Source organism: Enhydra lutris, unplaced genomic scaffold, assembly GCF_002288905.1.
Source record: "Enhydra lutris kenyoni isolate GAN:26980312 unplaced genomic scaffold, ASM228890v2 scaffoldscaffold7, whole genome shotgun sequence".
Classification (NCBI taxonomy): domain Eukaryota; kingdom Metazoa; phylum Chordata; class Mammalia; order Carnivora; family Mustelidae; genus Enhydra; species Enhydra lutris.
In genome coordinates, this window is record NW_019154091.1 from 30,599,652 (window position 1) to 30,625,915 (window position 26,264).

The following is a 26,264-nucleotide window of genomic DNA, read 5'->3' on the forward strand; positions in this document are numbered from 1 at the left end:
AGAGGAAGCTGTAAATCGCTGGAGGCAACCCTCTGCTCCCTGCAGGAAAAAGTCAGAGCGGAGTTCACATCCCACTGGTGGAGGGTGTCCGCCCCATGGCCCCGGAGAGGAAAGGCCACATGGGTTTAGTCAGGCATAGACGCCAAACCCTTTGGCTGCTTCTCTGACATCTTCTGTCTGCCTGTCTTCTCAGAGCACAATACACCTTCACACCTGGCTCCTTAGACTCAACTCCTCGTTACACTGTTCCCCTTCAAAGGTGGTGGATTTACTATTATTAAATATACACAAGGAAATATACCACACGTTTGAATTCCACTCATAAAGAAGAAGTTTCCAGAGTGTTCTCAGCAGCAGCAGGTTACTGCCCAGCATGCACAGCCCTGTCTGGGGAAAGTGGTGTCGAGCCCCAGAGATGCCGGCAGACAGAATCCGTTGTGTCACCCTGGCAACTGCTTGCTGTGACCCAGTCTCCCTCACTTTGTTCTCCCAGATCCCCCTCCGTCTCCCTACAACTAATCCTGAAGTGCTCTTTCTAATTTGTCTCTGGCATCTACTTCAATGCCTGACCCAGAGAACTTCCAGAATTATAGAATGAAATGGACATCTGCTCCTTTCTTTGCGGGCAAATTCTGGTTTGACCCTTCTTGATACCATAGGCCAGAAGCAAATTTAACAAGCCCCATGACCTCCCACTTATAATCTTAGTGGTTCACGATACTGGAATTCATAAGAAAATTCTGATACGCATGTTTAAAAAGCAGTCTCTGTACATCAGAATTAGACTTCTTATAGCCATGCTGCTGGGTTTTCACAGGACACTGTATCTCTAGAGAGGTCTGCTGTGTATGTCTGCTAAAGTAGATGCTCACACTGTCCTGAGCTGGGAATCCCAGCGGAGGACAGCTTGCTTAGAAGAGTGAGAAAAAGACTGCGGCTTCCAGTGGGGATTCTGTGTCTCGGTGTCTGTCAGCTACCTGGGGTGCTTCACAAGGTGGGCAGTAGCCAGTGAAAAGCTGAAACGCTGAGGGGAGAGAAGGGCACAGAGAGAGACTCACACTACCTTCTGTAACTACCAGCACCTTGGCACTACCCCTTCCTTTGCCTCTCAGAATGACTGTGCCCCTTGAGACAAAGCCCAAAAGGCAGTCCTTTCCCACGCTCATAAAGCATTTTTTGAGAGATAAATACCCCTGTGACCATGCAAATAGACCAAAAACAACAAGGTCCAGAGGACATAGGCAAGATGACCAAGTCCTGGAGCCTGAGGGGCGATCTGGGCAGCAGGAGCCTGCACACCAGAGCCCAGAGGAAGAGCCCTGCTGAGAACGGAGGGCGGTCAAGGTCCCCCCGCTCGCAGCGAATCCTTTGTCCTTACTGCGTTGGCCGGCTTCAGCTGCTCAGTACGTTTGGCTGCAGTTTCAATATGTTATATATCTTGGGGTTATCTCAAAGGCCCTTTTGGTGTTGGGTCTTCACTGAAGAGTCCAGAAGAATCCTAACAAATAGGAGTGCCTGGGGGAGAACAGATTGTACCTGATTGCCCTCTCTGATTTCCCCCAAGTAGACAGGAAAAAGAACTAGGAATTTCAGACAGTTATTTGTAAGACTGGAACATACACACACACACACACACACACACACACACACACACACACACACAGCATAATGAGCTACTAAAAATTACCAGTTGATTGAAAAAAATCATCCTTCATCTCACATTTAAGTACAGAAAGTCCATGCTTTTTTCTCCAGAATATGAGCTTTAAAAGGGCCCCTTCAGGGCACCTGGGTGGCTCAGTCAGTTAAGTGTCTGCCTCCCCCTCAGGTCATGATCTCAGGGTCCTGGGATCAAGTCCCACATGGGGTTCCCTGCTCAGCAGAGAGCCTGCTTCTCCCTCTGCCTGCCACTCACCCTGCTTGTCCTCTCTCTGTTTCTCTGTCTCCCAAGTAAATAAATAAAATCTTTTTTATTTTTTTTAAGGGCTCCCTGTCTTCAAAGTACATAGGTCAGTCCCCAGTTCATAGGTGAGAAAAGGAATATGGGAAGAAAAAAAAAGAGCTTGGCAGAGCATAACACTGAAGTTTTTCTTACCAAAATGCCATCACAGCAATGAGTGTTATAACCAAGGTCTGGAAAACCCAGTTAGGACACAGCTGTTTTTTTCCTGAAAAATAAACCTGTAAAAAAGATTCAGTCAGAAGCTGTGATAAACCAGCAATGCTAATTGCGAGAAGGACCCCTGAAGACTCTCTCCCAGCAGGGAACTTTGCTGCTCCCAGTGAGCCGGCAAGTATGCTCTCTTCAGCCCACATCTCCCTGCTGTCTGTCCCTGAAAATGAAGTTCTTCCAGAGCCTAGCTCAAGCCTCTCCCTTTCCTTGACATTCCAGCTTACAGTCACCTGTCTTTTCCCTGGCATCCCACAGTACCCGCGTCTGTGCCGTTCATTTCGTGCTTATTCTCGAAGTTTTATGGGAGCAGAGGCCCTATCAGACAAGATACTTTCAGGACCCAGATGTTCATTTCCTTTACTACAACATCCCTGAAAATCAGAAGGTCTTCAAGACGTGATGAAATAAATCCCAGTGGAAGAATTTCAGGCATCATGACACATCATGGAAAAGACTTTTACGATCCATGATAAAAAGTATTCTCTAAATCATGCACATTGGTATTCAATTCTGCTGCCTATTTTTAAGGACCGTTCTGAGCCCGTGTCTTACTGATTCTTATACCCACTCGACAAATATTCTTTCAGCACTATTACATATAACACTATAAGGACTCTAATAATGAGCAAGTTATAGTCTCTAGGAAGCCACTGAGGCAAACCTCTAAGACCGATACATATTGGCATAAAAACTTGCATATGAGGAATGGGCCAAGAACTACAGAGTAGACAGCTGTATAATTGGTGGTGAAGCTGGCTGAAAAGATAGGAGGGGTTTTCTGTCCACTTTAATAAGATGCCCCTGAAATAGGAGCTTCCCTACTAATGCAATAGGGAGTGTTCTCTTTGTTTTTGCCTGCAGAATACAGGCTAGAATCATGCTTTTTGTTGGAAGAGAATGGGAGGATGGTGGTAGTTAAGAAATAGTTTAAAATTGGTCTTTATCTCAATTTCTTGGGCAGGTTATCTGACTAAATAAAATGTTCCTCAATGTTATATTGGGATTTGGGGTGGGGTTAATCATATAAGTTTTTAGCCTATATGTAAACCCGTAGGGCTCTTATAACTGAGTCACCCATAAGGGTAGCTGGAAGCCATTCTGAAGAGCAAGAAGGGAATAGTTTATACCATTCTTGTATCTCACTGGAACTGTGCAGAGGAGGGTCTGATAATGTGCTGGGCAGAGAAGGGACTCAATGAAATTGTTGAATCAATTGTAATTAAATAGCATTAGTCTCAGGATAAGAGCTGCCCCTCTAACCTCCTCCCCACAGCTGCTGGGTTGTTTTAAATCTCCATGCGTTTGCTTCATACCCTTTGACCTAGTTTAGGGAAATGACCTAAGACCTGGAGTTAGGCTTGGAGCCAGGTGCTGAACAAGTCATCTAAATGTCCTTGATCCTCATTTCCATCATCAATAAAATAGGAATGATAATACCTGCCCAACATTTCAGTTATTGGGTGGGTCCAACCAATCGTGAAATGGTTCTCCAATTCAGGTCTGCATGAGAATTACTTTGGAATTTATTAAAAACCAAAGTGCCCTAGAAAATTCCGTGCAAAGGCCTGAAGGTCTTCCTACCTCATCCCAACCACCAACACACAGCGGGGATCACCCATCTATATCTTGGAGGTAGAGAAACATTAGATTGGATGAGAGCTACACAGGAGACCTCAATCCTCCTCCAGAACAAGTATTACCATTGGCAGCTGTGTGGAAGTTAAGGCAAGGCCCAGCCAGATTTCTTACCGTCTGGTAAGGCCCACCAGTTGCTCCCAGCCAGTTCCCAGCACTTTGCTCATTAACATACCCACCCAACCCAAGAGTAGTAGCACACTCCACCCACACACAATGTTTCAATGACCTAAGGATCACAGAGGCTCTGAGGAACAGAGGATACCTAGGGGTTGGTGTCATGGAAGGGAAAGTGAACCTATGGGAATCCCCATTCCTTCTACTTTCTCCAGCTCCCTGGAACACTCTGATAACATGCCAAAGTATGAGAACCACTCAAATTGTGGGTTTGAAAATGCTAATAAGAGTGAACGCTTGGGGTGCTTAGGTGGCTCAGTCAGTTAAGCACCTGACTCTTGATCTCAGCTCAGGTCTCAGTCTCAAAGTCGTGAGTTCAAACCCTGCATTGGGCTTCACGCTGGACATGGAACCTACTGAAAGAAAGAAAGAAAGAAAGAAAGATAGAAAGAAAGAAAGGAAGAAAGAAAGAAAGAAAGAAAGAAAGAAAGAAAGAAAGAAAGAAAGAAAGAGAAAGAAAGAGGAAAGGAGTGAAGGCTTATACAGCACTTATTATGTGCCATATTCTCTTCTGAGTGCTTTATATATAAAAATTTATTTAGCCCTCATGATAATTCTTAACAACACTATGAGCAGAGTGCCTGGGTGGCTCAATGGATTAAAGCCTCTGCCTTCGGCTCAGGTCATGATCTCAGGGTCCTGGGATCGAGCCCTGTATCAGGATCTCTGCTCAGCAGGGAGCCTGCTTCGCCCCCGCCCCCCCGCCAGCCTCTATGCCTACTTGTGATCTCTCTGTCAAATAAATAAACAAAATCTTAAAAACAACAACAACAACAACAACAAACCTATGAGCCAGGTGCCCCAATTTATGGAGAAGGGGAAAAAATGAAGGTTCAGTTCCTCATGCAAGATCACACTGCTAGTAAGTCACAGAGCCAGGATTTAAACCAAAAGACATTTAGCTCCAGAATCTGTGCTCCTAACCACTGGGCTAGGCTGCCTCAAATTTTCTGTCCGTAAAGCAAGAGAATACTCTACAACTTAGATATTATTGTTATCATTCGGAAGGTTTTCACGGCATACCAAGTGAACTCTTTAATAGGTGGTCCAGGATATCTGAGCCCTCCCTATATTTTCAGGCTTGTCTTCCACTCTCCTCTGTAACCAGCTCTCACCTAATCCTTCAATGAAGCCAGTGCCAGCCCCTAGACCTTGGCTTATACCATTCCCTCTGGAACCTCTCCTCTACCCAGCCAGAGCTTTCTCCTCTTGGAAGGCCCCGTCCCCATATGCTCCTGCAGCACTCCGAGCCTTTGCAATATTCCCCACATCCATATAAAACTGTTCTTTGTATTTTCCTCTGATCTTCCCTGGCTACCTAGAAATGCCTTAGAAGGGGTCATGTGTTACTCACCTTTGCCTCCCACAAGCTTACGACAGGGACTGCAAGAGGTCTCTGAGTTGAATGAGTCCTTTAATACCTACATAAATCCTCTACTGGTCTACAACCCAACCCCCTCCCCCACTACAACATATCCAAGACACTGAACCACTTAATGTTTTTAAACTTCAGGGAGATTATCAGACTGGGCTTTCCGTATTTTTTTTTTTTAAGATTTCATTTATTTATTTGACAGACAGAGATCACAAGCAGGCAGAGAGGCAGGCCGAGGGAGAGAGGAGAAGCAGGCTCCCCGACGAGCAGAGAGCCCAATGCGGAACTAGATCCCAGGACCCTGAGATCACGACCTGAGCTGATTGCAGAAACCCACTGAGCCACCCAGGCACCCCTCCGTATTTCTTGAGTACCTACTATATACCAGTCCTTGGGGAAGCAGAATGAGGAAGACACACATAGGGCCTGTTCTCATAAATGACACATTCTAGTTAATATTCCGAGATAACTGCAAAATAAAGAGATTCCCTGGGTGCAAAGTGAGAGCTGGAGGTTGCATGTGACACAACGTCATCGATCGGGGCCTCCAGGGATGTGGGTACATCTCCCTCCATCCCACTGCAAACTGTTAGTGCACAGGGCACCTTTCTTACACAATATTTTTAATAGTCTGTGTTTATCGAGCAAACTGCTCTGTGCTGGGCACTATGGCTAAGGGCTTCCCCTTATTTAATCCCATAACTAATGTTTGCAAGGTAGATATTATTATTATCTTTATTTCTCAATGCAATTAAGTAACTTGGCCAAGGACACTTCTACATACATATTTATCCATGTGTTTATGTTTTTTGGTATACCAAGTAGCTTGTCAGCAACAGAACATTTTAGCAGTTTTTAGTAGAATATTAAACTCTTCCTGAATCCTTTTAGAATAGGTCAGTGCGGTATAACATGAGTAGAGATAAAAGGGGCCAATGGCCCACACACCAGGTCAGCTCTTAACAGGATATAGATGAAGGTCATGACTCTGTTCCTGGGAAGGGCCAGCTGTGTAGCACGGGTGGGTTAGAGGGAGCAAGCGGAGTCTCCCAGCTCTCTGTGAACTGCAGCTAGGACGGGAATACTGCAGCTTCTCCCCCACTCACACTTCTCTGCTCTGGAGAGGGCATACTTCAAATTATTACATGATTAACCTCCAACTTTTACTGTACACTTACTGTCAATGTTAACCTGTTTGAGAAAAGTTCTCTTTATTCATTAATAAAACCATAATACTTTACTCTTACAAGAAAGTGAACACCTATTTTACCCATTTGCACGAACAGTACTAAATATTAAAGGGAAAAGAAGGATTTGGGGAAGTAACGGAAGCCTCTCAGGGACTTCTGAAGCCATAGATAAGGAATTAGGTCAAGCTAAGGCATTCACACAGAACTTGCAGCCAAGGGCCAAGTGCACCTGGAGGCTGATGAATTTCACTTGGGGGGGTGGGGCGGACAGTATAAACAAAAGCTGGCAGAATAGTATTTCTGAAATGAGCATGTTCTGCACTCCTTTCTCTAAACATCTTTTTGAAAAAACACTTAGTATCTATTAAAGGGGTAGTACAAGGGTATCTGCCTTCAGCTCAGGTCATGATCTCAGGGTCCAGGGATTGAGCCCTGCCCAACCCCTCTCTATGCACTGCTCATGCTCTCTCTTTCTCTCAAATAAATAAAATCTAAAAAAAAAAAAAAAACCAAAAAAAAAACCTAAAGTGCATAAGGATGCAAAGTAGGGTGTCTATCAGCAAATAAATGAAGAAAAGCATTTTTGATCAATTTCTCTAAAGACTTTAGGGGGGTATAGAAAAAACATCATCATTATTCATTACAAATTTAAGTCTATTTACCTTGTTGGTTTTTTTGGGAATGGCCCTTCTGGGAGAAGACGCACTAAGAGCTCTGCTAAATTTGCTTTAAAAAAAGAGAGAGAGAGAATGTTAATTACTATTCAAATGCCTCTCTGGGAGTTACAAGACAAAAGCCCAGGCTGCCACTAACACAGCAGTATGACTTTCTTTTTTTTTTTTTTTTTTTTTTTGGTAATACAGTGCTAATTTTAAAAAGGAAAAGTCGAGGCAATAGAGAATTTCTTTTGTGAAAAAGAACCTTAGTAAGCATAAATAAATGCATTAAACCTTATATTTCTTTTTTCTCATAATTAGACCCCAGGGAATGTGCATTTACCTCCTTAAGTAATGAGGAAAAAGAAAAAAAAAAAAAAAACTAGAAGTTTTTTCCCTGAGAACTAAACATGATTTTCTAAATTTAGAAAAGGCCCCTTCTCCTCCTTAAAGGAGAAGTCGTCCCTTTGCTAAAATGTAACATTTCATATAACACTTTGCTCTTAAATAGCTACTTCATGTTTTGTTTTTCTTTTTAAAGCAGCAACAGAAAAAATAAGAAAATTACCACATAAGGCAATTGTGTTCCAAAACATTTTTTTTTTCCCAAAACATTTTTAAAAGGGGGGGAGGGGGGGTGCCTGGGTGGCTCAGTCAGTTAAGCGTTGCCTTCAGCTCAGGTCATGATCCCAGAGTCCTGGGAGAGAGTCCCGCATGGGGCTGCCTGCTCAGCGGGGAGCCTGCTTCTCTCTCTCCCTCTGCCTGCTGCTCTGCCTACTTGTGCTCTCTCTCCCTCTGTCAAATAATGAAAAAAATCTTAAAAAGAAAGAGAGGAGGGATGGCAGCGTCAGAGAGTGATGGTTGCTGCTGGATCAGAAAGACCATTTCACTGGACTAGTTACGGAGAGGCCCCATTCTCTCCTTCCTTCCAACTCCTGTGCCCGTGGTACTTGGGGATGTACCTGATGGAGCTTGCTTCGCTGGCTGAGGACTTGCAACTACTGAGCCGCTTCAGCCGGGCCAGCTTTCTGTTCCATATTTCTAACTCCTCTATCCTTTCTTCAAGGTTGTGGGTTAGTTTGCAGAGCTGCTTCACTGCACCGACATTTTCCATAAAGATCTGGTCCTAGAAATGAAAACAGAGGGTGTAAATTTACAGAGGGTGTAAATCCGCAGCGTGAGACCACCAGGGAACTGACCACAGTCCATTCGAAGACAGGTGAAACGTACCACTGAAAATGATTATACACACACAAACCTCAAGTTCACTCAAGATAAAACCGGAGAGGGCTGCAACTTAAAATGATCTTGCTAAACTGCTGGCTGTGTAGTAAAGCTGCTTATGTTCAATTTGCAATAAAATAGAAATATGTCCTTGTGATCCAAAAAGAGAATGGAGCTGAAGGACATTGTCAAGTTTGGAATCTGAAGATTTATTTCGTACGGCCATTATACTATATTTAAAACTCATCAAGAGAAAGTCAGAACAGGCTTTGGAATGTTGATTTGTGTGTGCATCACTAAATCCTCATAAGAAATGATTCTAGTTCTTTCTGGTAACATGTGTATCGAATTGCTCGGGTGAAGGAGAAAGGCATGAAGACCTGGGCTTTTCTCTGAGTTCTGCCACTTACTAGATGTGAGACCCCACACTGAGCAGAACCAGCTCTCTGAGCTTCATTATCTTCATCCATGAACAAGAAGATAATTCTTGACGTGTTAATTTCTGCTTTAACATCCCATGAGCAACCATGTACAATTTCTATTTTAGCCTAACTCCCAAACAAAATTGAAAACAACAACACTTAATTATATCTGCTCAGAGAAGGCCACCAACACACCAGAAAGAGCAAGAAAGGGAAACCAACCACAGCCAGAGTGTGCCAGCCATCCCTTCTTCCACCCACACACTTCAGTTGCCATGGAAACATGTGTGTCTCTCTCAGCCATAACAAAAACACTGGAAAGCTCTCATCAACTCTCATCCTGATCCTGTGACCTTCCCTCCTCTCCCCCTTTCTGTTTACAAGTTCTGAATGCCATAGAATTCTTTGGGGCTCATAGAGGCTGGTCCACTGTTGTAAAATGATGAGCTCAAGGCCAAAAGAAAAAGATCATTTTGTAGTTGGAGGATCAAAGTTGGGGCTGTGTGTCTTTGAGATTCTCATGATGCACACTGAAGCTTTAAGGGTTTCACACACTGTATAGCAACCACTTAGAAAGGACTCAGAAGCTGAACAATACAAACTTAAGTCTTAATTTATGGAGTTTAAAGACCTGCACACTGGTATAAAACACACCAGTAAAGCTAAATACACAGTCAATTTCAGGACATTCTGCTACTCTAATATGACGCTTTATAAATCACTTAACTCAATTAGAAAAGTTTAAGGATAGAAGTACTAAAAATAACTATAACTGCAATAATTGGTTAATAGTACACACATACAGAGAGGGGTATTATGACATCAAAAACATAAAACATGGAGATGTAAGTAAGAGGGTAGAGTTTTTGTATATGATCAAAATTCAGTTGTTATCAGCCTAAAATAAGCAATAAGATACTTTACATAAGCTTCATGTAACCATAAAACAAAAACCTACAAAAGATAAAGAGAAGGGAGTCAGAGCATACCACTACAGAAAATCAGTTCACAAAGGAACATAGCAAAAGAGGAAGAAAGGAATAAGGGAAGAGCCAAAAAACAATAAGATGGCGTTAAAAAGTCCTCACCGATTAATAATTACTTTAAATATAAATGGATTAAGTTCTCCAATAAAAAACCATAGAGGGTGTGAATGAATTAAAAAAAAAAAAAAGCTGCTATATGCTGCTCCCTACTAGAGATTCACACCAGCTTTAAGGACATACACATATAAAGAAATGGAAAAAGATACTCCATGCAAACGGAAACCAAAAGAGAGCAGGGGTAGCTATACTTATGTCAGATAAAATAAAATTTAAGTCAAAAACAGTAACAAGAGACAAAGAAGGTTATATGCTGATAAAGGGGCCAATCAACCTGGTAAGGGGGATATGCATCAAACTATAACACTTGTAAATCTATATGTCTATACTCTGTATCTGTATATCTATCTCTAGTGAGAGAGAGGGAGAGAAAGAGAGAGATCCAACATTGGAGAACCTATTATTACGCAACTACTAACAGACCTGAAGGAAAAAATAGAAGAATATAATAATAGTAGGGGACTTTAGTATTCTACTTTCAACGACAGATAGTTTACCCAGTCAGGAAATCAGTAAGGAAACACTGAACTAGAACTATGCCTTAGACCAAATGACCTAAAAGATATATCAGAAATCCCACCCAACAGAGCAGAATACACAGTCTTCTCAAATGCATACAGAACATTCTCAAGGCTAGATTATATGTTAGGTCACAAAACAAACCTTGCAAATTTAATAAGATTAAAATCGCACCAAGTATCTTTTCTGGCCACAATGGTAATGAAACTAGAAATTCAAAACAGGAGGAAAACTTGAAAATTCATGAGTAGTGAAAATTAAACAATACATGCTTGCAAAACTAATGAGCTAAAGAGGAAACCAAAAGGAAATAAAAAATATCTTGAAACAAATAAAAATGGAAATGCAATATAATAAAACTTATGGGATATAGCAAAAGTAGTCGTGTTTTTTTCTTTAAAGATTTTATTTTTCAGAGAGGGGGAAAAAGAGGGAGAGAGAGAGAGAGAGAGAGAGAGATAGGTAGGTAGAGGGAGAAGCAGGCAGAGAGCGGGGGCAGACTCCCCACTGAGCAAGGAGCCCGATGTGGGACTTGATCCCAGGACCCTGGGATCATGACCTGAGCTGAAGGCAGCTGTTTAATCTACTGAGCCACCCAGGTGTCCCAGCAAAAGTAGTTCTAAGGAATTTTATAGCAATAAACACCCACATTAAGAAGAAAAAAGAAATATCTCAAATAAACAACCTAACTTTACACTTCAAGGAACTTTAAAAAGAAGTAGAAACTCAGATGAAAGGCAGTAGAAGGAAAGAAATAACAAAGATCAGAGCAGAAATACTATGGAAAAGTCAACAAAACTAAGAGCTAATTTTTTGAAAAGATAAACAAAATCGACAAAACTTTTGCTAGATTAAGGAACAAAAAGAAAGAAGACTCAAATAAATAAAATCAGAAAAGAGAGGTGACATTATAACTGATACCACAAAAATACTAAGGATCCTAAGAAACTACTATGAACAGTTATGGATATTCCTAGAAACATAAAACAAACTAAGACTGAATTATGAAAAAATAGAAAATCTAAAAAGAAATAAAAAAAAAAGATTGAATCAATAATCAAAAACATCCCAACAAACTAAAGTCCAGAACCAGACGGCTTCACTGGGGAATTCTACCAAATGCTTAAAGAAGAGTCTATACAAATCTCTTCAAACTCTCCCCAAAAAACTGAAGAGGAGGGGGAACACCTCCAAACTCATTTTAAAAGGCCAACATCACCCTGATACCAAGGTCAGATAAATATACTACAAAAAAAGATAATTGCAGGCAATTATCTCTGATAAGTATGGATACTCAATAATACATTAAAAGAGTCATACATGGTGATTAAGTGAGATTTATTACTGGGATACAAAAATGGTTCAACATATGCAAATCAGTCAATGTGTTACACCACAGTAATAAAATCATTTGATCATCTCAACAGATGTAGAAAAGCATTAGACAAAATTCAGCATCTTTTCATGAAAAAACCTCTCAACAAACTATAGATGGACTATACCTCAACATGATAAAAGCCCTATATGATAAGTCCATACCTAACATTATACTCAAAGAGGAAAAGCAGAAAGTTTTTCTTCTAAGATCAGGAATAAGACAAGGTAGCTCACTGCCCTGCCATTTCTATGCAACATAATACTAGAAGTCCTAGACAAAGAAATTAGATAAGAAAAAGAAATAAAAGTTATCCAAATTGGAAAGAAAAAGCAAACTATCTGTTGCAGATGATATGATCTTATATACAGAAAGTCCTTAAGAGTCAACCAAAAACAGTTAGAATTAATAAATTTAGTGAAGTTGCAGGATACAAAATCAATATGCAAAAATTAGTTGCATTTCTATACACTAACAATAAACTATTTGAAAAAGAAAGGAAGAATCCCATTTACAATAGCATCAAAACCAATAAACACTTAGGAATAAATTTATCCAGGGGGTGAAAGATCTGCACATTGAAAATTATGAGACATTGATGAAAGAAACAGAGGACACAAATACATGGAAACATATTCTATGTTCTTGGATCAGAACAATTAATATTGTTAAAATATCCACACTATTCAAAGCCATCTATAGATCCAATGTAATCCCTATCAAAATTCTAATGGCATCTTTCATAGAAACAGAAAAAAAAAATCCTAAAAATTGAATGGAACCACAAAAGACCCCTAATATCAAAAGCAACCCTGTGAAAGAACATAGCTGGAGGTGTCATACCTCCTGATTTCAATAAAGCTATAGTAATCAGAAGAGTACTAGCATAAGAATAGACATAGAAACTGATGAAATAGATTTGAGAGCCCAGAAATAAACCCACGCATATATGGCCAACTAAAATGTGACATGGGAGCCAAGAGTACTTAGTCAGGAAAAGGTGGTTTCTTTAACAGAATTGGGAAAACTGGATAGTCACATGCAAAAGTATGAAATGGACTTCTACTTTACACCACCCACAAAAATGAACTCTAAATAGATTAAAGGCTTAAATGTGGACCTAAGACCATAAAACTCTTAGAAGAAAACATAGGGAAAAATTTCTTGACATCGGTCTGAGAACCATTTGTTTGGATACGACACCAAAAGCACAAGCAACAAAAGCAAACATAAACAAGTGGGACTACATCAAACTCAAGAGTTTTCATACAGCAAAAGAAACAAGCAACAAAATTAAAAGGCCACCTAAAGATTGGAAGACAATATTTACAAACCATATATCTGATAAGGGATTAATATTCAAAATATATAAGGAACTCACACAACTCAATAGCAAAACACAAATAATCTAATGAAAATGGTCAGAGGACATGAATAAACATTTTTCCAAAGAAGACATACAGATGGCCAAAAGGTACATGAAAGGATGCTCAATCCCACTAATCATCAGGGAAATGCAAATCAAAACTACAGTGAGATATCGTCACATTCATGTTAGGATGGCTACTTTTACAAAGGCAGAAAAAAGAGTACAAGTGTTGGCGAGGGTATGGGGAAAAGGGAACGCTTGTACACTGTTGGTAGAAGTGTCAATAGGTATAGGCACTATGAAAAACTGTATGGAGATCCCCCCAAAATGTTTGGGTGTATGTCTGAAGGACACGAAATCACCATCTCTAAGAGGTACCTGCAGCCCTATGCTCATTGCAGCATAATTCACAATAGCCAAGATATGGAAACAATCTAAGTATCCAATGATAGATGAATGGATAAAGACAATGGGACACACACACACACACACACACACACACACACACACAAATGGACTATTATTCAGCTATAATAAAGAAGGAAATCCTGCCATTTGTGACAGCTTGGATGGAATTGAGGGCAATATGCCAAGTGAAATAAATGAGACATGGAAAGACTGTGCTATCACTTATAGGTGGAAACTAAAAAAGCCAAACTTAGAGAAACAGAGAGTAGAATGGTGGTTGCCAGAGACTGATAGATGAGTGCGGGGGGAGTGGAATGAGGAGATGTTTATCAAAAGGTACAAACTCGGTTTGAAATGGATAAGTCCTGAGGATCTGATGTACTGCCTGATGACTATAGTTAACAATATTGCATTAATACTTGTAAGTCGCTAAGAGAGTTGATTTCAAATGTTCTCACCACACACACACAAAAGGTAATTATGTGGCTGATGGTTGTGTTAACTAACCTCACTGTAGTAATCATTTTGAAATATGTATGTGTATCAAATCGTCATGTCATATACCTTAAACTTGTATCTCAATACAGCAAAAAAAAAAAAAATGCAGTTGGTAAAGAAGGATAGTTGGTGGGGGATTTGCATAAAGTAAGATAGGACACAAATTGAAAATTGTCAAATCTGGGTGAAGGATACACATGGGTTTCACTATTATTCTAATTTATGTATATTCGAAATTCCTTATTAAAATGTTAATAAATAAATCAGAAAAAATAAAATACCAATCTCCTGACAAAAGCTCTTTAAAATTTTCTAATTCTGGTACAAATGTTCCCTTACTTCTAAATTTGTTTTAATAAAAATAAAGCAGAAATCACGAAGACAAGAATAACGTTCTATGGTTCTAAATCCCAGTAAATGTCATACCACCTTTTGCTTTGTTTACGTTGTGGAAAGCCTTATACTCTAATTATAACTGGCTGTCATGTCCAGCAGTGGTCCCCAACAGATTCCCAGCCATCACCTGACCTCTCCCCCTTGCCTCCCCCAGGGGCCATCTGCTGTGCCCTGCCACCTGCTCAGTCTCCCAAATCTCCTGAATCCACCCACATTTCCCGATCCTCACTGGTGCTACCATACCTAAAATTCTTTTTTACTTTTCTTGGCAACCAGCTTCTTCTTTTTTTAATTCTTGCCTGGTAACATGAATTTGTGATTTAGCCCAAACAAGAGCAGACCATGGAGAATGATATTTAAGTCCCGTCTAAAGCAGGGTTAAGTTCATTCTGCAATATCTACCCCACAGGACTTTTAATGCTGCCTCATGAGATATGAGCAACTGGCAGTGATTGTCCAGTTACTTGTAAATAATGACAAGCCAGCTCTGATTTCTCCAACTCAAATTTGTTGGCACCATATATCTTCCAGGTAGATCCAATAGGCAAGAAGATAATTCATGTGTTTTCCTATTTAAGAGGAAATAAAGGTAGCAAGGAAATTTACTACTGCCTTCCCGGTTATAATCATGGCCTTGACTTTATGGATCCAATGGAAAATGACCACAAAATAAATTCCTAGGACATTACGTTATAGGAATCGACTCTGACTAAAATACTTCTGACTTCTGTCCTCTCACACCATACTGAAGCCAGTATAAATATGTTCAAAAACATAATCCAGAACTTTCTGAAAGTGTTCCTTTCTACGCAAGTGATAAGGTCTCAGTGAGTTCACTTGAACCGTGAACATGCAACCGGATACCAGGGAAACTTTGTTCACATATGCTCATCCAAGTCCCATGTAAAGGTCTGTATGCCTTAGAACTCAGATGGGCGTAAACTGGGACATTTTGAAAAGCTTCCCCATCTAATACGCACTGTTGTTTAATAACTATTTTATAATTGAACTTAATTCAATTATTCAACCCTGTCCAGTTATTATTAACCAGGCGAAGTGGGACCAACAATCTCAGCTAAAATGTAGCTTTATGATGGTGATGCAAAAATTATCAGACCTCTTGCCACCAAAAACTGCTCATGAGACTCGGGGTGGCGGGCGGGGGAGGTAGAAAATAGAGACTGCTTCAAATCACACAAGAATCTTGCGCCTGTTTATGACTTGCTTTGGGGTGAAGGTACAAACGGACAGCATGATATCTTTTCTGCAGGACGCGTGGAGCACTTCAGCAAGTATCCATGCACGTGGAAACAACAGGAAGGATCATGAAATCAGGGCCACTATGAGCTTACAGCACGTGCCTTACCTAAGCCTTATCCTTCACCGTAGGTGCTGCGCTCTAATCTCATTGAACCATTTGCCCTTTGCTGAACATCTCAAGCTTTCTCTGGTTTCTGGAGCTAGCGGGGACAGGCTGCTCCCTCTACCTGAACCACCTGTCTCCCCCACCTCCCACTTTCCTTCCGCTCTGTGTCGTACCCATCCATGTGATGGACACCCAGAGACACATCTTGTCCTCAGGCAGTTTGCCAGCACAGAGCAGGAACTCAGTGTGTATTATGTGAGGGAACATTCCTGCAGGGACAGTTCCTGTCATGAAGCATCGGGAGGCCACAGCACTGCTCTCTAGTGAAATGAAGACAGTGGCCAAACTTCTAGTGTATTCTTTTATCTGAGGCCGCTCTCAGAAAAGCAAAAAGACTGAGGTCCAAATTCCACTTCCATATTAGGAAATGTCCATGGAAATTTGGGTGAATTAAACAAAGCAATACTAGTGTTTCCCACCCTCAGGGCGGCTGGGGATGGGGAGCTGGTTTGACTGTACCCAGCAAACTGGTTTCCACTCTTATCAGGTCCTTTGCAACTCTGGGAGGGTTTGGCTCAGGAGATGGATAGACGTTCCTGCAGGGCCTCCGCATGTCCCAGACAAGCCCTGCAGAACGCAGACCGCGAGCTCCAGCCTCCCTTGCAGTTCTGGTCCTAAAGGAGCCTGAGACGGGAGTAGCCAGACAGCCTCTCCTCTGACCTCTCCTCTGTCTGGGAACTGCCACTTGTCCTCTATCTAACAACACTAAATAAGGCGAACCCAGCCTGATCGTAAAGAAAGCCTGGAGAAGTTGAATCAGGCTCTTATTTCTTCCCCAGTGAGAGTCTCCTGGTGGCATCTGGTGTTGCATGGACTAATGTTTTATAAATTCCACAATTAGCTCCATCCATCCATCCTTCCATCTTGTTTAAATGCATGTGCTAAAATTAAAAACAAATGGAGACCAGCCCTGAAAATTCCCTAAGCAGACAAAACTAGTTTAGTCATATAAACAAAGCTTAATCCAACTCATTTTGCACAACTGACTTGACCTACATCATCTCTTGCTTATGCCTCTGGAAACCATAAGCAAGACCTGAACTGTTTCCCAAGGTTGATAGGAAGTAACCACCGACCAGTTCCCTATCACTTAAGAAAATTCTAGTATTATAACCAATCACAGCGAAGAATAAATAGGCACTGCTTTCTCTCTCTACAAGCTGCTTCCTAAATGGCCTTATTCCGTGTTTTGGTTTCAGTTGGCAAACTGTCTTTTTTGTGTACACAATAAACTTTTACTAGTTACCACCCTAGTAATCCATTGCTTTTACCTGTGTTACTTCTGAACTTTTAACACATAGCAAAAAAAAAAATGAGCAATAACTTTTTAAAAGAAGACATAACTACAAAAAGAAATTTTCCAAGAAAACAATAAATTACCATATTTCTCTCTAAAATGTTTACCAAAAAAAAAAAGGATTTTCTCCCTGCCTCCAGAATGAGGAGCCCCTAGGAAAGAAGAAGATGGCTTACAAACAGGTGATCAGTTGTTCATACAGCCAGGGTTGGTTTAAGAACATATTATCTCTAAAAGGAATCATTGAGCTTGGAGTCAAATCAATCATGTGAGTCCAACAGAGAAAGCTTTCCCCTTACAGGAAACTTAGCACCACAAGCAATAAATGAGTTCTGCTACCTCCCTTGATGAGAAAAGACTGGACTTTTTTTTTTTTTTTTTAAGATTTTATTTATTTATTTGTCAGAAAGAGAGAGCACAAGCAGGGGGAGCAGTAGGCAGAGGGAGAAGGAGGCACCCCGTTGACCAAGGAACCCAATGTGGGACTTGATCCTGGGACCCTGGGATCACGACCTGAGCTGAAGGCATACACTTAACTGACTGAGCCACCCAGACGTCCCAAGATTGGACTTCTAAACCAACTGATGAGCAGGATGTTTAAAAGCCCCCATTTTGGGTGAAGGGGAGTGGGAGATGCAAGCTTCCAGTTATGAAATAAAGAAGTCACAGGGATAAAAAGCACAGGGATAAAAAGCACAGCATGAGGAATAGCATTGGTGGTGTTGTATGGTGTCAGATGGGAGCTATACTTGTGGTGATTGTGGCATGACGTAGAAACGTGTTGAATCCCTATGCTGTACCCCTGAAACTAATGTAACATTTTGTGTCAACTATATTCAAATTTTGAAAATTGAAAAATAAATAAATAAATACCTCCATTTAGTTTCTGGGCTAGCCATATGAACTCAAACATATAAATCTTCTACCACTCTGTTTTTCTGAATAAAACAGAGTATGTGTCATTCTATTAAAAAAAACACAAATCATTTCAAAGGCACCTGAGACATTAGCATCTCTGAGTGACATCTGGAAAAAAATTCACTAACAGTTAACCATTTATTAGGTTTTACTGTATTATAGACCTAAAAGCCGTGGTTTTAAGAAAATTTTTGTTAACCAAAATCATTTATAAAAACAATTGCTTCAGTGGGGGGAAAAGTGATGAAGGTAGAATTTCAACTTGCCATACTGAAGTTATCTTTATTGAGAACTGTAAAGAGTAAAATAATTTGAAAGTGACCTCATTAACCCCAAAACTTGCTGAGCCAAGCTTTGGACAAAGTCTTATCTGATGTCAAAATTCACACTTTTAACCACTTTGCCATGTACTATTAGTGATTCTCCAATTGCTAAAATCATATTTTATTAACATTCATTTTCTTCCATCTCAACCATTTCTTCCCCATGTCCGCATCCATCCTCTCTGCTCACTTGAATTTTTGACACTGTGCTTACTCCATAATATTCCATTTTAGCCCAACCTTCTCAGCCTGCCCAGATCTACTCCTGGTCCTAACTGGAAGAAATCTGCTGCTTTTAGTCTACTTGCTTCTCATTCTGTCAGAACTGAAAGCCTCTAGGTCAGGCAGGTAACAGGAAGCGGAGATGGGAGGACCCCTGAAGCCCTCGCTGGGGAGCTACTCCTTAGCCTCATGTGACCAGATCTGATGGCTCCGGGGAGCCAGAAACCCAGAATTTGTTTGAGAAGCCCCTCATTTTTAAAAATAGGCAACAAATTTGAAAAATTTTAAAACACCATGAGGAAAAAAAAGTCTTCAGGCCAGACTTGGCTACAGGCTTCTGATCTGTGACCTGCATCCATAACCTTTCCCTCATTAATGAATATCTTCATCCATGGCTGCAGCGTCCCTTGGGCCCCGGCTGCCTCCCAACTTTCACACTCTCAGTCGCCTCTGGACATTTTCATCTGAATACTCAGCTGACACCTCAAACACAAAATTGAATTCATTTTCCCACTAGAAAGCCACTTTTCTGTCAGACTTCCTTATTTGAATGGAACCACTTCTCTTCCTTTCAGTGAGATCCAGAAACTCAGCCATTAACTCAAACACATGCTTACTGAGAACTCACAATGTACCATATGCCACGCTGAACAACGCAGGATTGACAAGGCACATTCTTTGACCTTGAGAAGCTCACTGTCTGGTGGGAGAGATACGGACTAGGAAGAGAATGACAACACAATGTGATAAATACTCTAGAAAGATGTATATGGGGAGGCCTGAGCCAGAACAGAGACAAGATCGATCAAGGCATCACAGAATCCTTAATTCATTCAGCCAGTATTTATGGACTAGTACTCTAAGCCCTGGGGTTGAAACCACAAAGAAACTATTGGAGTTACAGTTTTGAAAAATATAGATTTTTGGGGTCACACAACGAACCAGGAAAGTAAAGAATAAGTAGGCAAGTGAGACCATTCCAGCGGGGACAGAACTCTCCAGGCCATCACCAAGAAGTCTACAGTATGTCCCCTGCACAGCCATCCAGCTGAGGGTAAGGGTGGGTTCTGCCCCAGAAACAGGGGGCTCCTCTCTCTAATTACAGCGAAGGCACTACACACCCTGTTGGTGGCCCTGAATCTTACAAAAAAGTGAAAGCAAGAGATATGGAGACTTTTCTAGATGAGGTGGTGGGGGAAGGTCTTGGCCCTGAGATCCAAATGACAAGCTCATCTAAAGGGAGAGTCTGCAGGGCTGAGAACACTCCGTGGAACAGCTCTGAGGCAGAAACAAACTTGGTGAGCGTGAGGACAGAGAACGAGGCCGGTGGCAGAAGGGCCGGCAAACCAAAGGTGTCAGTGCGTGCAGAGACCTCGCATTCTGAAGGTGTGTGGGGGCTGGCAGGGTGGGTGTGAGGGTTAGGAAATGAGTTAGAGAGCGACGGGTCCATCCAGATGGTGGAGGGGTGATAATAAGCCAATGAAGAGGCAAAGGGGGGAAGGGGGATTGTATCATCAGAGATGTTTCCTTTTCTTTCTGTTTTAGGGAGAAAACTGGGAAGGGTAAAGAGAATACGGAGAGAAGATAATAGACAAGAGAGGTGGCCAAACTCTGGACAGCAGCACTGGGCGTCTAATTGGACAGCATGAGGGAGAAAAAAGAAAAATGGAGAGACCGCCTGCAATGCTCCTCTCTCTCAGTCACCCCAGGTGGGCCTCTGTCTTCTTTCCCTTGTCTCTCAGTCCCCACTCCCTTTCCATCTGCAAGCCCCTGCCTGGTGTCCACAGACAGGAGCACACCTGTCATGCTGTCACTCAGAGCTCTGTTCTTGAGTCCTGTCTCACCACCCGCCTCGGACTGTCAGCTGCTTGAAGACAGGAGCCCTGTCTTACTTATCTTTGCATGACAAACAGAAAATTCCTTCCAGTTGCAGGAAAAAGAGAATCAATGAGCAAAAAGCAACCACATACTAAGGTGTAGTAGGGTGGCTCATAACATCATTTCGTAAAACACACACACACACACACACACACACACACACACACATTATTCAAACTGAACCTCATTTTCATACAGACTTAGCTGTAAATATGTTTAAGGCCATGCTGACATTTATTGGGCACATTTTTCTTACACCAAGCCCACCTAATAATAATGCTCAAGAAATATAAAAGCCTACTCCCAAATAGTCACAGAAATAAATAAAGTTGCCAAATAAAGAGAGAGATGAGCAAGGTGAAGGGCAAAGCCCTTGGGGTCTCATGCAGGGTTAGACTATGGCGTTTAATTTTAGCCCTCTGGCTCTCAGGACCAGCCTGAAGCCCTCTCATGCCACCTCCCATCGCTGAGCTTTCACCGGGGCACACAGATCATGAGGAGTTTATGAGAAGAAGCAAATTACCCCAGACAAGGGAAGTTTATCTCACACAGTCATCTCTTCTGAAAGAAGCCTGATTTATACTAACTTCCGCCAACATCGCTCATCTCCAGCTATGGCGGGTTACATGGGCCATCTGTAAAGATACAGCCATTCTGTTTCTTATTTGGGCCCGAAGTTGCAAAGTCCATGTGGAAAAGATATAGCAATCATGAAGTGCAACATTTCAACGTTTTCATGTGCATTTCTAGTTTGTGCTTTAGCTTCAATAAAAAATTGTTTATACAAAAGGGGAGTTGGGTGGAACAGAAATAGAGTATAGAGGGAGGCACTGTAACTGAACCCAATGTCCACCCATTGCTACAGCACGTGTGGTCAGGAGGTCCTAGAGACATTCCTTAAAACAAGCAGTCCTGGGGCAACTGGGTAGGTCAGGTCATGATCCCAGGGTCCTGGCATCAAGCCCCGCATCGGGCTCCCTGCTCAGCGGGGAGTCCGTTTCTCCCTCTCCCTCTGCCATGTTCTCTTTCTCTCTCTCTCAAATAAATAAATGAAGTCTTTGGGGGAAAAAAAAGAAGAAGAACAAGCAGTCCTGAATGGGGCACTCAAGGCCAACGTGGTGCCCACACAAATGCGTGGGAGACCAAAAAGCAACAGGCTCTCTGTGTATCTTGCTTACTGTACAGTTAACAGAGAGCATGAGACAGCAGGAGTCACATAACCTATGTTCTTAGTAAGAGAGAGTAAAGGAGCTATTCTGTGAAGTATTTATAATGTAGTGGAGGGATATCCCACAATGTTGAGGATTAAACCAGCAATTGAAGTCTCTTCTTGTCTCCCTAGAAGTGAGCCAAAGTGGAAAGCCAGGGCTCAGAGCGTGGAGGTGTTCACCACTCGTAGCGTTACAGATTCAGTCAATGAGTGTGGCCTTGGTGATGGCTCCATAGACTGAATCACTACACGATGCTGTTGTTAAGAGAATCACAACTTTTCCCTTCCAGACTCCTTCCTGTCAGTTGTATCTGCTTATAACCTGAATGCTGCCTGGGCGGGGACTGCTCCTCAGAGGACGAAGGAACCTGGCTGCCTTGACTGGGAAAGACCACCCCTTATTTTCCCAGGGCTCTGGCTTGGCCTTCTTAGGAATAAATTTGGGTTGTAGTCTCTCAGGGGGTAAAGGTGGTGGGTAGCCCTCAGAACCACTGCTGCTAATGATTCTGACCTCATTTAACTTAACTGGGAGTGGGAAGATCCTGGGCCAGAGGAGAACTAAGTATTTTCCCACAGAGTGATCATCATAAGGCCCTGGGCAGATGTTACCTACACAGAAACGTGTTCTACGGGGAGGGTCATGGTCTGAAGTGACATGGCCGCCACCAAATGAGTAACCCCAAGAGCCCCATGTTGGCAGCCTAATGGTCCACACTCAAGGCTGAGCCCTAAGCCAGACAGCTACACTTCCAGGTTCTTCTCTCACCCAGGAAGCTTCTAAAAATGCCAGAAAGTGACAGTGACCTTACCCCATGAATACCTCAGAGTATCTCTTATCTTATATTTTAAGGAAATATTTTAAGGAAATACATTTATTTTATTTATTTTAAAATATATTTTAAGGAAAACTTCACTATTTTATTGTTAAAAATAGATGTCTCACGCTACATCTCTCAAGGGAAGTGATAGCCCAGGTCTGAGACCAAAGAGCTGCTTCTACTCAAGATGAATGTGGGAAGCAGGAGGAAGAAACTGGACTTCTACCACCGTAGCCCTGCAGCCCAGGGCAGAGCAGGCCATCCTCACTCCATCAGCTAAGGATTTGTTGCCCAAGAGCCCAGAGGTTGAAGACTGAGGAAGGGCCCAATATGGAAAGGGACCCTCCACCTTGCAGCTCCAAGTGTGGCTTGCATGCCAGTAAGATCGGCAAAATTGGCATCACTTCAACACTAGTTAAAAATGCAAGCTCTTGGGTCTCACCCTGTTCCTGCTGAATCAGAGCCTCCCTGGATTTTAGCAAGTTCCTCCCCTGATTCATGTGCACTTTGAAGTCAGAGAAGCACTGCCCCCATGAGCTGACAAATTACAAATTAGCCTCCACTCAGATGTGTCTCCCTACAACTGTAATAACCCTATGTCAATCAGTTTTCCCGCCTGTATCAAATGCAGCAGAGCAATGTACAGATCGGCCGTGGAGTGAGTCTGCAAACCTTGCCACAGACCCAGGACTTCGCGGAATTAATAAACACGATCTCCGAGACCGACTCAAGTCACCCACACAAAGCAAGTAAGGGAATGGCAGCCTGAGACCCCTTTGCCCTGAGAAGGGGAGCTCGGCTACAAGGAAGGGGACATTCCTTCAAAAGAGAATGATTTGAATATCAAAGAATGAAGACAGGCCCTTGGGAAAAATGAGGAGGCTCGTGACTATCTTTGCCAAAGTGACCCACTTTATGATTGTCCTCTGAAAGCGGAACATTCAATTTTGTTGAGAAACTGTGCTCACAAAGAAAAATCGCCCCTTCTTTCCATCTTCAGTCATTCTCCGAATCTCATCATTCTATTTTCATGATAACCTAAATTGTATTCGGTGAGATAAATTGCCCTTTCCGAAGTTAGTTCCGTTTTTTAAGATAAACCTGGTCACAGCTTGTTGTCACTAGTCCACAGGATGCCAGGCACTGCTGGTACATGGGCTTGGCCCAGGTCACCGCTGCGTATTCCTTCCTCTTTTTCCCTTAGGGGGCTTCTTTCCGGTACCTTATGCCCAGGTGGCACGGCTGATAGGAATTACCACACAGCTTGGCGAAGCTTTCTTGTTTCCTAGTGAAGGTTTCAGGTTATTGTGAGGCCACAGAAAGGGGATCCCCTGTGGGGTTGTCGCTCCAGAGGCAGAACGATTCCTAGTTACCTTATCGACCATGAGGAAGTTCTGCAGCGTCTCTCCATTTTCACAGGTGACATCACCAACCTCTCTGACGGCCTGAGGCAGGATTTCTCGGACCTCCTGAGCAATCATCCCTAGACACAAACACTCCAACACGTTTAGTCAGGAAAAGAGCTTTCTGGAGAAAATCCTCCCAGGTCTACATCAAAATGGACCGCTGACAGCCCCCCAGGACATCTTTGCAAGTAGATGCTTATTATCCCTTTTCAGCTTTTGCTTTGATCTATGATACATTTGAAGCAAAGGAGGAATTTTGAGCCCATAACCACTATAGGATTAAAAGTAGGGGTGTCATTTTCTTCACTTTTCCTTGGGACTCTGGGCCGAATGTTGGGAGGAGTGGGTAAATACCTTAAAATCCCTGTATATAGAAGAAAGAGTGGGGCATTAGCTTGACTTCCTCTTTTCCTGCAGGAGGATTTGCCACCTAAATGGTCCCGGTTTCTTTAGGATTCCTGGGTTGGAGTATAAATACCACTTTGCCCCTTCTCTGACCTAGACCCGCCTACTCAGCCACCTCTCCCTCTCCCAGGTCTGCCCAATGCTGCCCCTCTTACTGTTGGAGCTGCCATCGCCCCCGAGCCCTCATCCTATGAGCAAGATGGCTCCAGTGAAAAACAACGTATTCAACATATTCCACCCGGACGGTGGGTGCAGGACTAGGGGTGGGAATGTCGAGTACAGGTGACACAGACATTTCTCTCACCTTTACAGTCCTGGTGAGTGTGGATCTCACAGAGGAAATCAGTGCCACGGCACACAACCACCAGATAAAGAGGGAATTAAGCTTTCAAGAGTCAACAGCACAAAATTAAAAAGGGACTTTGTGCACCTACCTGTTTGATGGGCGGCGTTTATCCCCATTGAAGACGCGAATTCAGGTCTGTAGTCGTATTCCACGACCCTCATTTGGGTTATCCGTCTTAGCTGTTCATTTGTGTCAACCTAATTTAATTCAGGAAGAGAAGATTTCAGCCACTTAGATACTTCCTGTTTAGATAGGAAATTTGAATTCTCCTTCCGAGAATGGAGACGGATGACTTGGGAGAGAAGCAGTCACTATTCACAAGTGCAAGGGATCATTTCCCGATGACATACAGTACGAACACCAAATAAACACAGGCCAACCTTGTATTTACAAATCAAAAAGGCTTAGTGAAAATAAAAACAAACAAACAAAAAAACCCAAAAAACCTTTAGGAATGGATATATCCTGTATCGTTGAATTCCTTTTGGACACCCTGCTGGAGAAAATTTCCTCAGGTCCCTGTAATGCCCACCTGGGAGGCCTTCTGAGATCCAGACTTTCCTCTCCTGCAGACAGCTTCTCCCCCAGACCACTCTGGGCAGGGAAGGTATATGCTCCTCTGAGTTCACTGCTCTTGAGAGTGACTAAAGGTATTCCCAACTTTCACTGCAAATTCCTCAAAACAATGTCACCTGGTCCCAGCAATATGACAATAGACAATAGGGTGAATTTTTCCTAAAGCCAAATGTGTTTGATTCAAAGGATTCTCTTTTGAGTTTTTTGGTTTTTTTTTTAATGAATTCATGGTACTAGCAGAACCTATTTTTTTTAATGACCTTATTCTTTAAGTAAAATGCTGGCAGCCCTTTTTCTTTCAGGATATAATTTTCTTTTAGGATATAACAATTACAAAACCGGTAGTCTCTTGGCAATTAAAATTATACTGCCTGGACATTCATCCATGTGTTAGAGTAACTGAAATGCTTCATTTTTCTTGTTATATGAAAACCCCTGATATGGCCCTCAACTCCTCCCTTGACCCACTCTGTTGGGTGAGTGGGAAAGCTCCTCCAATATCATTAAAAGCTCCCTGTCCTTCATTAGTTTGGCTAATTATAAAAGGTGGTGGCTTGACACTTAACTGGCTAAATGGGAAAAATTCACTTTAGGTTCTTCTTGGGAAGTATAATTTTGAGTGTGCTGTTATTTTGATACCTGCTATAATCCAAAGCTTGGTTCAATTCATTCACTCATTATTTTATTCAACTAACATTTACTAATTACCTTCAACATACCATGCACTACACTAAGTGTTGGCATTTTTAAAAAATGATTGCCTTTTAAAAGTTTGTGCTCTTCTAATTGTGAGACTGAAACAATAAAGCTCCTAGAAGAGAGCATAGGTAGTACTTTTTCTGACATCAGCCATACCAACATTTTTCTAGATATGTCTCCTAAGGCAAAGGAAACAAAAGCAAAAATAAACTCTTAGGAC

The 26,264-nt window shown here is 42.1% G+C and overlaps 1 protein-coding gene across 1 annotated transcript in view; it reads right to left on the reverse strand.

Moving 5' to 3' along the window:
• LOC111142003 (myelin regulatory factor-like) overlaps positions 1 to 26,264 on the reverse strand; it is a 118,840-nt gene that overhangs the window by 14,956 nt on the left and 77,620 nt on the right. Inside the window, exons 12-16 of the mRNA XM_022494930.1 lie at positions 24,858 to 24,966; positions 23,986 to 24,095; positions 8,169 to 8,332; positions 7,213 to 7,276; positions 2,096 to 2,181 (exon numbers count right to left, since the gene is read on the reverse strand). Of these exons, the coding sequence (XP_022350638.1) occupies positions 2,096 to 2,181; positions 7,213 to 7,276; positions 8,169 to 8,332; positions 23,986 to 24,095; positions 24,858 to 24,966 (533 nt within the window). The remainder of the gene's footprint in view (positions 1 to 2,095; positions 2,182 to 7,212; positions 7,277 to 8,168; positions 8,333 to 23,985; positions 24,096 to 24,857; positions 24,967 to 26,264) is intronic.